The sequence below is a fragment of the Mytilus edulis genome, chromosome 7, assembly GCF_963676685.1.
Source record: "Mytilus edulis chromosome 7, xbMytEdul2.2, whole genome shotgun sequence".
NCBI lineage: Eukaryota > Metazoa > Mollusca > Bivalvia > Mytilida > Mytilidae > Mytilus > Mytilus edulis.
In genome coordinates, this window is record NC_092350.1 from 20,678,068 (window position 1) to 20,691,881 (window position 13,814).

General features: G+C 29.7%; 1 protein-coding gene across 16 annotated transcripts in view; it reads right to left on the minus strand.

Moving 5' to 3' along the window:
- Positions 1–13,814, minus strand: part of LOC139481001 (EF-hand calcium-binding domain-containing protein 4B-like) — a 44,935-nt gene that overhangs the window by 10,934 nt on the left and 20,187 nt on the right. For 9 of the 16 annotated variants that reach the window (XR_011654546.1, XR_011654547.1, XM_071264007.1 and 6 more), the window contains 9 exons: positions 10,039–10,189; positions 9,588–9,734; positions 7,124–7,214; positions 5,128–5,223; positions 3,940–4,011; positions 3,328–3,443; positions 2,799–2,870; positions 2,450–2,501; positions 1,309–1,347 (listed from right to left, as the gene is read on the minus strand). Coding sequence is in view for 14 of the 16 variants with exons in the window: in XM_071264007.1 (XP_071120108.1) it covers positions 1,309–1,347; positions 2,450–2,501; positions 2,799–2,870; positions 3,328–3,443; positions 3,940–4,011; positions 5,128–5,223; positions 7,124–7,214; positions 9,588–9,734; positions 10,039–10,189 (836 nt within the window). In the remaining 2 variants the exon portion in view is untranslated. Of the gene's footprint in view, positions 1–1,308; positions 1,348–2,449; positions 2,502–2,798; positions 2,871–3,327; positions 3,444–3,939; positions 4,012–5,127; positions 5,224–7,123; positions 7,215–9,261; positions 9,369–9,587; positions 9,735–10,038; positions 10,190–12,027; positions 12,160–13,814 lie in introns of those variants that run through there. The other 7 variants (XM_071264019.1, XM_071264010.1, XM_071264020.1 and 4 more) reach the window with 3 other exon arrangements.

Genomic DNA, 13,814 nt, shown 5'->3' on the forward strand with positions numbered 1-13,814 from the left:
CATCTGCCCGCTAGACATGTACACTTAACAATCATTCCATACAACAAATATAGTAGACCTATTGCATATGGTATGAGAAAAACAGACCAAAACACAAAAATTTAGCTATAACCACTGAACCATGAAAATGAGGTCAAGGTCAGATGACACCTGCCAGTTGGACATGTACACCTTACAGTCCTTCCATACACCGAATATACTAGCCCTATTGCTTATAGTATCTGAGATATGGACTTGACCACCAAAACTTAACCTTGTTCACTGATCCATGAAATGAGGTCTAGGTCAAGTGAAAACTGTCTGACAGACACGAGGAACTTGCAAGGTACGCACATATCAAATATACTTATCCTTTTACTTATAATAAGAGAGAATTCAACATTACAAAAAATTTGAACTTTTTTTTCAAGTGGTCACTGAACCATGAAAATGAGGTCAAGGACATTGGACTTGTGACTGACAGAAACTTCGTAACATGAAGCTTCTATATACAAAGTATGAAGCATCCAGGTCTTCCACCTTCTAAAATATAAAGCTTTTAAGAAGTGAGCTAACGCCGCCGCCGGATCACTATCCCTATGTCGAGCTGTCTGCAACAAAAGTTGCAGGCTCGACAAAAATGGTAGACCTATTCAACTCAATTTTCTGGTTGAAGCATTTCAAAAATGGAATTAAAAGAATTGAAAGCTTTCTTTTCTTTTTTTAAGGATAGAAAAGTGTTGATTTTTTCACACATTTTCTAGCATGATATCTGTCCCCAGGCTCAGGCAACACTCCTATAACCCAATAAAACTACCAAAGAAGCATTCAATTCGAAAATAAAAATTACATTTTAAGACATTTCAGCCACTAGCAATGATCTGAATGGATAATATCTAAATACTTTATTAAAGATGAATAATCTACCATGTAGTTTAATAATGTAACGTAATAACTTGAGAAAGCTAGTGGCCAAAACATCTTTTTACATAATGTAAAGCAAGGTTCCCTTTTGTAATTTCTACACAAGACGAATAATATTAATAACAATTGCTGGTAAATCAACTGCAACATTTAAATAACATGCAGGAAATGGTGATTTTAAACTAATTGGGTGAACATGAAAACATGGCGGAAATAATAAAACCTAACAAAAAATTTCAACTTTCAAAGATTTTGATATTTCTTAGCAAAGTTCTATGCCAACTGTTTTTCTTAGAATCTCTGAAAGTTGATAATCACAAATAATAACTTCATGTAAGTAAAACAAACAACAAATTGGATTAAAGGACAAATAACCAGTTTGTTTCAGATCAGGCAGGAGAGTACCTGTTCAAGGTCATCCGTCTCAGGGTTACTCGTCAGATCCTACAGTTAGCCGTAAGTATAAAGGAAAATGGAGTACAAATATTATCAAGCTAAATATTTATAACATACCAAGGATTGTATTGTATCATATGTTCATTCAATGAGTTAAATGATTTTATAGTCATTTCAATATTATAAAAGGTTCAGAGTTCATTCAGAATACATTTCTAGATGCATGGGAAATACATGCTCAAGCAAATCTGTTATTTTCAAATAAAGGCAATGCTTATATGAAAGATGCCTATAAGAATGAAACTTGCATCTGAAAACAATTGTTTTGAAACACCAATAACGTACCCTAAGAGATATAAGCATTTTCATTAAAAAAAAAATCTTTCGATTGATTATCGTCAAGAATATAAATTTTTATTTGAGAATTTGCGTGTTAAGTAATCTCTAATAACAATTTATTTGCATGAATCAAACTAATCCATAAAATCTGCTTCTAAAGAAATGTTACATTAAACTTTTAAAATAGGTGATTGCAGCCTTCAATTCTTATAACATAACCATGCCTAACTTGTTCAAGTGTACACTAGGTGTAAAAAGTGAAATGCATTTTCTTCCTACTTTATGTATAATATATTACATGTGCAGTACGTGTTTACATGCATTATCAAAATAAAATCTATTATTGGAAAATATCAATAGTACATGTATATATAATGCAATAATAATTGGATGAACAACTTTTTTAATATTATTGATTTTAAATACTTCAATAACATATATGGTAGGCATTAGTAATATAATCAAAGTTAAAACTTTAAAGACAGTTAAAAGAGTAAAATGATGAGTAAAAAAAGAGTAAGAAACGAAATTAGTCATGTAGGTAGAAAAATTAATAGTTGTTATTTCTGACATTTTAAAAAGACGAGAGAAAACATGTAGACCATGAAAAGTTAAGTCATGCAAGTTGAGAAATTATATTAGTTTTTAGAATTATAAAGACAAATGTCATGTATAAAAGCTCTTTTAGTTGTAAATTTTTTTTTATTTAAAGACTTAAACCTAGACAGATCTGATAGACATGCGTAGAAATTTCAGAATAAGACTGTCTGGGAGGGGTCTCCTGTCTGAAAATAACAAACGGTTTATATACCCGCCTTATCTCGGCCTCATCTTTGTCATCTCGTAACCTCTTGTTTACATCTCTAAAAAAGAAAAAAATACATATTTAACTTTTTTCCACTGACTCAAGTATTTCTTGAGAGCTGAATACATATTAAACATTCATTAGCCTAAACCAGTAATGAGGAACAAGCATATCCAAATTATCAAAAATTTGAATGAAGAAATTATAAAAATAATGTATATGTCAAAACACATAATTAACAGAGAGAGGTGGTGTTTCCTAGCATTTGGTTGTACATTATTCTTAGCCCTTTATAAAATGAACTTGTGTGGTTTCTTTGAAAAGACTTCCCCATCATAAATTATAATATACATACTTGAGTGTGTCTAGCTGCTTGACTAAACTTTCTCTTTCCAAGGCAATGCTTTCAGTCAACTTGATGGCAGACCTGTAATAATATATAGATATATAAATTACACAAAGATAAGGAGGGTGATATATTTACACTGTGACAAGATTGTTTCCTACTGAGCCATAGAATAAAGTAAAATATCTCCTTTGCTTCAACCAATCAAAATTTGGCATTTTAATAAAAAGTATCAAATGTTTTATCTACACATCCTGAAAAAAATATATGGAATCAATGCAACGTAACTAAATTGAGAATGGAAATGGGGAATATGTCAAAGAGACAACAATCTCATCAAAGAGCAAAAACAGCTGAAGGCCACCAGTGTGAAACAAAGCTTATTTCTTGGATTTATAAAGTTCAATGATCTTTGTCAATTTACTTTTACTGCAAATAAAACTGCGAAATAAAACAGCAAAGGACTCCCAATGTAATTATTCTAAATATTATTTTGTCACTTATGTTTGTTCAACTCAAATTGTACTGTTGTATTTACCTTGCTCTGTCCTGTTTCTCCTTTTTCTGTTGATGTCTGAGTTGATCTATGTACATCTTAGAATCTTCTAAACCAACCTGAGACTTCATTAACATGTCTTCTAACTCTTCTTTGTCCTAAGAACGAAGCAGATTCAAGATTTAGTGAGGTTTTGTTAAAACCACATCTTAATATCAAAACATCTGTGAAAGAGAATCAATATTTGCAGCTCTTTTATTCTCAAACAATTTCTACATCAATATTTAGAATCTTCTAAACCAATTGAATTGATTTATTCTAATTTTCCAAATTTTTGTTGGTCTGCATAGCTTAAAATATTTAAAATGCATTTTTTTTATAAAAAGGGGGGAAAAGGGGGTTGTTAGTTGCAAAAGGCTATGATAATCAAATGTTATCTGATGCCTCTATTGAATAAAGTAATCATAATTTTGCATTTCTCATCGACAAAAGATATAATTGGATATTGCTATCAAAATCATATCCTAAAAGTGAAACTTTATCAACATTAAAATATAAATCTTAACCAGTACTAAATCTATTTTGTATGTAACTTTTGTACCAAATATAATATAGACTTTTATAGTTCAGAATAATTTAAATTCTTCATTTTACCTTTGCTAATTTCTCGTTTTCTTGTTTTGTCTCTGTTTCTACCAGATTTAATGTTTCCAATTTCTTCTCCATCTAAAATGTAACGTGTATATATACAGTGTAAATAATGGACTAATGATAGAAGAGAAAATATAACAGCTCTGATAAAAACATCCATCAGTGACAGTGCAGCAGTAACATCAGCTGACATATTAGGAGCAATGTAAGCCTCAATTTTCAGGTTTTTGGTCAGAAGTTGTCTCCCCTTAATAACATTATCTTATAAATTCATAAATACCATTTTGAAAAAAAGACACATTTTTACTTTGGTTGAATAATCACTCAAGTATGCAAATTGAATTAGCCACCAGCGTCCCAATACAGGATACTTAATTGTAGGTCATGAGATTTAATAGAAAGGCAGTGTATCAATATGTATTTTTCTCAAACTTTTTAATACTTTTTTCTCACACTTCATGACAAATATTTTGTAGTTACCCTTAAAAGTGTCATTTACAATTCTTTCAACTGATGACACTTTTACCAAACAAAATACCATATAATTCCAATTGACTATTTTTCATAGACTATAACCAATTGTTAGTCTCCTTTGTTTGATGTCAATTACAGTGGATTCATTTATTTTTGTGGGTACCAATTTTCATGGAATGAAGCAAAATTGCTTTTGGTGAATACATGTATTTGAATTTGTGGTTTTGTCAAAGTTTGCAATAGTAATGAATCCAGTTACAGAAATGTTTCATTTTTGTTCCTCACTTAACATGAGAGGAATAAATCACAATTAGGAATTTCTTCCCTAGTCAATAATATGACTGGAAACCAATTAAAAAAAAATTTAAAAAAATACATTCAACTGAGTATAAATTTAAGAACCTTAGAGAGCGGGCTCACATACCCCACGTCCCCACCTTGTCACTGCAGAAAAAAAATAACTGTAAGAAAGAAAAAAATGTTTAAGAAAAAAAATGAATCATAATTTCCTGTCGATAATCACATCTACATAGTATGAACTTATTATCTAAATTGGTTTCATGAAATTCTGTTGTGTGGTTTGAGAGGAGTTGCGATGAAAAGTAACAGGACTGACGGACTGACAGACGGACAGGACAGGTCAAAAACATTATACCCTTCTCAACTTTGTTTTGTGGGGTATAATTAACCTACACTGCTATAATAATATGACCCTACCTCTGAATGTCGGTTAAGCAGTTCCTGTAATTGTTTATCCTTCTCTTCTAGGTCTCTCTCCAGAGTTTCTCTAACATTTCTCTCTTTTAATTGTTCCTAAATACATGAATTATCAATTAAGTATTATTGGGGATAAAACAGTTCATACAGTTGGGAAATAACAATATCAATATTTCATTACTATTTCCACAACAGCTAGGATTTGAAATGTCATAAAATGATAAAGCTTAATATCAATATATAATTCTAATCAGCAACATGTATATCAATGATATCATGTAACCCCTATAACTACATACTACATATCTGACATAAACATTAAGTTGTCTCCCCTTTACAACATTTTTTTTCTTCAAATTCATGAATATCATATTAAATCACAAAAATGTTTCACCAACTGTAAAATATTGTGTTTTCTTTTTCAACAATTTACTTCAAATTTTAATTTCCATGTGCCTTCTTTTCTTTAGCAATATTCAACACAAATATTGTAGTCGAGCCAAGCTAAGATTTATTAAACATATGTGGATGGTTGACTGTGTGTAATATAAAACATATCAAGTGGTTGAACCAAGTTTTTAGGGAAATAAAAATCTAGGTATAAATGATCATTAAGTTGTGCCACATTTAGGTTGATCAAAAATCTAAAAAATATTAAGTAGTAAAACCAAATTTTGTATGGTAATATAAAACCTGTGGAGTGTGGATGGTTGACCATTTGAAATTATAATTGTAAATCATTTCTCTAAAGCATCACTGAAGGTGGATGTACTTTTGTCTGAGACAGCAGTACAAAATTAATGAATGGTTTATAAGTTAACTATGAAAGGCTTTTTACAGTGAACTAGACTGTTTAAAGTTTGGTGGCAAATGAAAAAGAGTAGCATATTTTACACAGAATGTGTACTACACACAGCCAAATATGGCATCCCAAAACATTGACGTTTGAATAGAAGTAATATTTACTATGATAAATAGGATTATGAAACAGAGGCTTATATACCTTTAATCCAAGTCATAGAAGTTAAAAACAAACTACTTGTACTTAGAGACAAGAGGAATTAAATTTTTTATCCGAATAATTAATTATACACTGTTATAAGAATGTTTTATAAGGGACCTAGATCAGAATACAAAATGTCCATACTTTTATATAACTATTTATTGTTTGACCTGAAAACAATATAGTAAATGTATTATTTATCTATTAAAAAATCAAATCAATCCTGTTTTAAATTACAGTTCAATACAACCAAGCTGTTACATTTACTGACATGGATGTTATTGAACCAGTGGAAGGACAGATGAATCATCACACATTTTAAAGTAAATTTCAGTGGGAGGATAATGGAACTTTGTAGATAAACTATGTTTTTCATACAAAATATAAATTTACTGGGAGGATAATATTTCTATGCAAACAAAATATGTTTTACATAGATATTGATTAACTAGGGGGATTATAATTGTTTTGTAAATGAAGTATTTTTTACATATAGATTTTATTTACTAGTAGATCTTTGTAGTAAAAATTATCTTTTGCATAAAGAAACTTGAAGTCCACCCTCACATAAAGTATTTGCTTAAAACCCAAAAATAAAAGAACAAAAAAACTTATAAGTAGGTGTGCAATGGCATTACATGATTAAGACTCTGAGAAAATTTCAATGAATATAAAACAGATATCCTAAAAAAAAAAAGAAGGCAAATTCAATGATTTGCTAAGGATCATTCAAAAAGTCCAGTTCATAAATAAAATACAAATTGAAAAGTTGTGGTTTGACCCACTTGGGATTCGAACCCACCTAACCTCCTACACTCTAGTAAGGCACTTTACCACACATCATAAGGCAGCATCTATATGATTGGTGAATAAATCAAACACATCCTATTCAAGTCAAATTTTTCTTGTTTACTGTTCTTGGAAATCATTTCAAATTAAGTTTCTTTATAAGCATTCTTTATACAAATTTAAACAGATAAAAACTTTTCATACCTCACTCAGAATGCGTTCTTTCTCTTTCTTAATTTGATATTCCATTTCTTCGTATAGTTTCCTGACTTCCTCGTCGTGTGCAGTACTTTTACTGCAAATAGAGAAATATTCACAATTATACTTTTCTATACAAAAAGTATTTACCAAAAAACGAAAAACTTTTAACCTCACTCTCTTTGAAATTAAATTTATCAATTAAATATTTTAAATGTAAAGTATAGAATATATTTGGAAAAAACTGATGCATCTTAAACCTTAAAATTTCTTTCAATATTTTAACAGTCAAATGATTTTAGTCCAATTTAAAAACTAAATTCTAATTGACAGTTGAATTTTAAGGTAAAGAGTTTTATAAACTTTTTAATATTCTCAATATCTCTATATTTCTATTTCAATAAGCCATGCATAACCTTTTAAATACCACTTTATGGAAATGGAGACTTTATATATTTTAAGATGAATAGAATGCTTATTGATGCATGACTCTTATTATGCACATCATCTTGTGTTTAATATACTTCTTGTACATTTAAGTATAGGGGTTAAAGTGTCATACCTATATATCAATTAAAGAAATTATGCATGCACTTATATAAGATTTCAACGCAATAATCCATGCAAGCCAAAAAGATCTTCAAAATAGTCAACAAAAAAGGTTTTTTTCAAGGATTTTGAAACAGGTATTTGGCAGGGTTTTTTATGCTCCCTTTGCAGCAGAGGGGATTAAGATTAACCCTTATCCATCTCTTGGTTTGTACCTTCCAGAATTTGTTTTTGCTCTCTTATTTAGTCTGCGTCAACTATATGTTATGAAACTTATTCACAATGCTTAATTTTAATAAACCACCAAACACTGATCAAGTTTGAATTTGGATAGCATCATTTTTACAAATCTTGAGTTATGTGAAAGACATTTTCATTAGTAAGATGACAACAGTTCACCATAATAGAGTCCTACTAACCGAGATTATATGACCAAAATTTGGTTACCAAGGTTATGTTCACCTACAGAATTTATAGGTGTAAATACTTCCTTTTTTTTACTTTTAAAATATGTCATTCCTTATTTACGATTAGATTTATATGGATGAGCATGTTAGGTGCACATCATGATTAATTTTGATCTCTGACAAGAAACATTAAAATAATAGCCTATGGCATAAGGACATTGCCACCTATAAGTTATCATTAAAAAACATCCTACCTATTTGATGAAAGTGAAAAATTTCCCAGTAACAGATAAATAAATCCCCAAAATTTTGTGATGACTGACTGATTTTGTAGGTGCACTTTACAGCCAAATATCAGTGACAATTTTACAATACATGCATGACCTAGGGCAATATATATAATGTTGTCGCTTAAAACAAATTTATATGGCTCATATAACGACAGTTCAGTATTTAATCCTTATATTTGTCCTTTAAATACACCATGATTTATCATCCTTGGTCAAATAAGAGGATTATCAAAATTTAGCTGCACTATTCATGTAAATAAATACTAATGATTTGTTTTGACACATATTTTCAACTCCAAAATTTAACAGTACTTTCGCATATTTAAAACTCCTAAATTTTAATAATACTTTCACATATTTAAAGCTCCAAATTTAACACTTTACAATTATTGGCAGGTTTTAAATGTGAAGAAATGAAAATGTTTATTACACAATATGCACTGGAGAACCTTGGAATTATTAATTTACGCATGTTTTCTGTCCCCATTTGTCAGGTTATAAAAATTGTCTCTTTGACACATTCATAATTTCCATTCTCAATTTTATTTCTATCATTGAATTAGATTTTTTTGACACTTTTACTAGCTGAGTCAGCATAAATAAGATCTTAATCGGAGATTTTGGAAGGTTAAAATCTCCCTTAATCTAAAGTATGTAGCATACTTGTATTTTTAAAATGACAAATATTTTGTTAAAAATGTGATTATTTTTTTCTATGCCTTTCCTCGTAAATTTTTTTCAAATATAAAAATTACAAGTATATTTGAAATGTTAATGCCATCTAAATCATACACTATAAATGCTCTGTATAATATACTGCAGTACCTCTGCAAGACCTTGTGAAAAAATGTTAGCTTAAAGGCAAATCAAAGTTTCAGATATCATAACAACTACTTACATCAGCAAGTATCCACAAACTTTAACAACAAACTGACAATCTTTTCAAAGTAATTATCACAAAATTCAGGAAAAATTTCATGTGATTGATATTAGTTATCAATGATAAAGACAGAACCACCCTGAGTAAACAAATATAATGCAATAAATTGTTTCTTCCTCCTACATGTGGTATGACTAAAAGTGATCTTCTTAGGGACAAATCAAAAGGTATGCATATATTTATTAACAGGTATTTAAATTCATACCTGCCAAAAATTTTATCATCCAAGGCCAGGGGAAGTAACTCTAAATTTCTTCACTAATTGAAGAGATTCATCACATTACCTTTTCAGAGCATTCTCCAGTGTGTCAAAGTCTGCTTTCTTTTTGCGTAAATCTGTTGATGTTTTGTAAAGAAACTCCTCAAAATTTCCAACCATTTCAGGTTCATCTCTCCTTATCTTCATCCACAAATTTTTAATAGTGTTTTCACTGAAAGACAAAAGTAATTGGATATGATACAATGACAAGATTAATACAGACCGCCTTGGACCTTAACCCAAAACATAAAATTCTGAATCTACAATCTGCACCATTAGCCACTAGTCTGATGCCCCAGATTAGTAAATATTAATTCGGACTAGTGAAATTTTTCCAAGTTTTATAGTCAGATAGGGAGTGACAAGTTTTGATATTTAGTTTTAGAGGAGTAGATGAAAAAGTTTTTGGCTCAGACTGAATTTATGGTACAAAAATTAAGGAACATAAGCATAAGTAATAATAATTTCTAACTTACTCATCAAACAAAGATTTCGCTCCAATATTCTCCATCATGTCTGTAAATTGTTTCTCTTCCTCTTGTCGCTCTTCTCCTTCGTAGACATTCTCCAGAGTATCGTCACCTTCCATTGTACTGTCTCCCATAAAGTTAATACCAAGGTAACTTCCTACAAAAAACATACAAAAGTTTATACTATATATTGCCCATTGAAATTTATTACATCTTTTGCATTGTCCTATTAAGTTTGGACTGAGAGTAACTATATTACTTAAAGGCTCTGATAGACATGTGTGGCTCCACATATAGTTTTAAGTGCATCCTCAACAAATGGAAAATACAGGAAGGTAAAAATTGTCATTAAACACAAAAACTCTTAGAAAGTGTCTACTGATGATGATAGTTATATACTCCTTGACACATTTTCGGGGTTACTTCTCGCCCCATCTATCAGTCAGAATTCTTGATGTATTATTATCTGTGAGGATTTTTAGTTAATTTATCTGTTGTTTCCTTGGCGAATCACTTTTAAGAACTCCTTTTTAATTTATATACTTAATATTTCTGAAGATTACAAAGATACAAGTTGACATGAAATCACATAATTTTCTTTAGATATAGTAATAAGGCGATGTCTCCGTATGGTTGCCAATGAGACAAATATCCATCAATATATTGTATATATTTAATTTGTTAAATATGAAGTAAACACAGTGGCTAGATTTATGTTCAAAACAGAGGCCAAAGATAGAATTTTTAATTTTAAATTTTTGAAGTACCAGGACCCCATTAATGTTTTTCCAAGAAAAACTTCTTTGGTCATAACAATCTATTAACACAAAATTCAAACAAAATCATGATTTTTTTGTGGATTCTTTTCAGATTAGAGACACAACGATACCAAGAAACAGAAATAGCAATTCCCAATTGTACCAAGGTCATTTGATTAACAGTTTTGTTGATTTTATAATTCTTTTGTGTCTCATCTCTATTGTGTTATCAAAGTCAGTTAAAAAATGTGCAAAGCTGATGAACCATGCTCTAATATAATTAAGTGACAGTCTTTGTAAAAATCAGGCAATTTAGGTAAAATTCAAAACATGATCAGAAAAAACCCACCGAGCTAATCTTGTTATTTAATACTAACCATCATCCTGAGTTAAAAATTATTAGTCTTTTGTTTGTGTGTGTCTGGTAATATCAAATAACTTGGTTAGAAAAGTGGTTAGAATGATAGCAAATTACAGAGTTATCTCCCCTTATTCGTTAATTTCTAGTGCATTTCAACCAAATTGTATCTTCTTTTACTAGAACAGAAAACAGAAAAGAATGTTAGTTGTGTGCATAACTACATATTATGAACTAAAATCAATGTCAAATTGGGTGGGGTTTTTTGGTCATGTTTTCAACACTGCCTGATTCTTAGGCAGACTGGCACTTAATTAACTAGCTCACTTCTAAAAGAATGGAAACCCATTGAAATTCACCTACAATAAAATGTTAAAGTGAAGAGTACATTAAATTGATTAATTGATTGATTGTTGGTTGCTTAACATCCAGTGGCAAATATTTCATGCATGTTCAGGACAAAAACAAGTTAACAATAAATACAATAGGTAGGTCTAGTAATAGAGGCCGTCTGGGAGGGTTGGGACATTTAGACTGCCACTGGAAAATGAGGATATAGTGGATAGAGACGGAAATTTTGCCTTGCAACAGGCCTCCTACAAACCTCAAAGAAATGTTGCAAGGGTTTTTAAGGTGCATAGAGCGTGGCACAAGAGTTCATTAAACAAATCAAATCTAATTTGCACATAGATAAAAGTCTTTCTCGTCAGTCTGTGTATTTAAATCACAGAGTTCAACCTTTGCTGAGAATGCTCAGATGCCAGAGTCATCAAAAACAGTATGCTTCAGTCTCAAATTCAAAACTGCCAAGAAAAAAAAACTGAACACTGATGTAAAAGTTTTTTTTCCTTGAACTATCATATTCAATTACCTACTTACATATACTTCCTAACTGAAACTTTGATGCATCCTAATATATCTATTTTCAAATCCTTTTCATTGATGAATTTACTCCAACTCTAGTGCTAATACCACAATTTCAACAACAAATCTATTTATTTTATGTCTAACACAATAATTTACAGAAATGCATATTTATATGTTTGTATATATCAACGTTAGTGTGTATATAGATCACAAGATTATTTACCTAACCATGACACACTGTCACATTTGAATTTCTCTAAATGTAAACTTGAGAGGCACTTTACTTATCATGTATAAATTATAATTTGTTCAAATATTATTTCAAATTACTTCCCTTATCTTCATCTCAAGGTTATCTGACATGAGAAAAAAATCATTAAGCAAAAAGGATATCTTTTACTGAATTTCAGATTAAGCACTTAAAAATATATACTTTTTGGGGTCCAATAATTTGTAATAACAACTGTGATTTAATAATATTTGAAGGTGCTCAGGTGTAATGATTTGTTTAAAGTCTACAATTTCAAATTTTGTTTGTAATAAAGTATACTTTAAAAGTAGTGAGTCATAAGAGGGAATACACATTAAGCATATTGTGCTTCCAGACAAGTAAAAGCAAATTTCCTAGTATTGTATGTTTCTGTTTTATTTAAAATGAGTGAATATTATGAATTTACATATATTTTAATCTAATTTCAAATCTAGATTTAATAATATTAAGCATGAATAACCATAAACAGTTCCTTGTGTAAAGCAATCTTACTGTTTTTTATATAGCTACGAGGGCTGCATTTCATTCCTCTTTTTATATTTCTCTATTAAAATGAAAACTGTGGATAACTTACGCCTTTTACTATATTTCCTATGAGTAATCATGGTTATCATTTAATACAATAAGGTATTCACAAAATAAACTCCTTTTCCACTCCACCTTCAGATTACTAAATGGTAAAACTTTCCCAAATTCTATTTGATATAGAAGCAGATTCAAAATTACTCAAAAAAATGCCAGTTTCTTTAATTAACTCATAATGTCAATATACTGATTGATCTAATTAACAAAATATCTTAATTAAGACATTAGACTAATCAAGTGATCTAGGCTTGGGGTAATTAAAGATGTTTTTTTTCTAATTAGCAGACATCAAAGAGTTGTGATTCTTTGAAAATTGGCAGGTATCAATTTAAAAACAAACTGATCAGTGCATTTAAAGTTTGCAATCTAAATAAAATTTAAAAGAAGGAAAATTGTACATGTATTTTTATAACAGTATTTTATAACATATGTTTCCAATAAAGTGTGTACTGCAGGAGGCATCTATTTTTCACCTGCCTTTAAGTTATATGGAAAATTTGCATAAATCATTTTAAAACAGCTTATTTGTGCTGATGTGGCATAAAACAAATTGAATGAATCTTAACACACTTTAAATGTACTGGATTTTATTAAAACACTTAAGATGAAAATACTCTTCCTCAGACAATGTGAAATAAGTAGACTGGGACTGGGGTTATGTTATAACATATTACACAGGAAACATGTACTTTAAACTTCCGTGTCATTTGAAATATTAAATAACTATATTTCATAAAACGTTTTGTACACTAAATGATTATTTAAAGCTTAAACTGTAGACTGATGTTGAAGTCTTTGTACTCAGTTCAAATACATCTTTTGTATCCTATATATATTGAATCATTTAAATGCTAGCTGAAATTTCTTTAATTGAAAATTTTCTATAAAATTGATATTTTGTAACAAGTTTAAAATGATTTATGAATTTTAGACTTTAAAATGC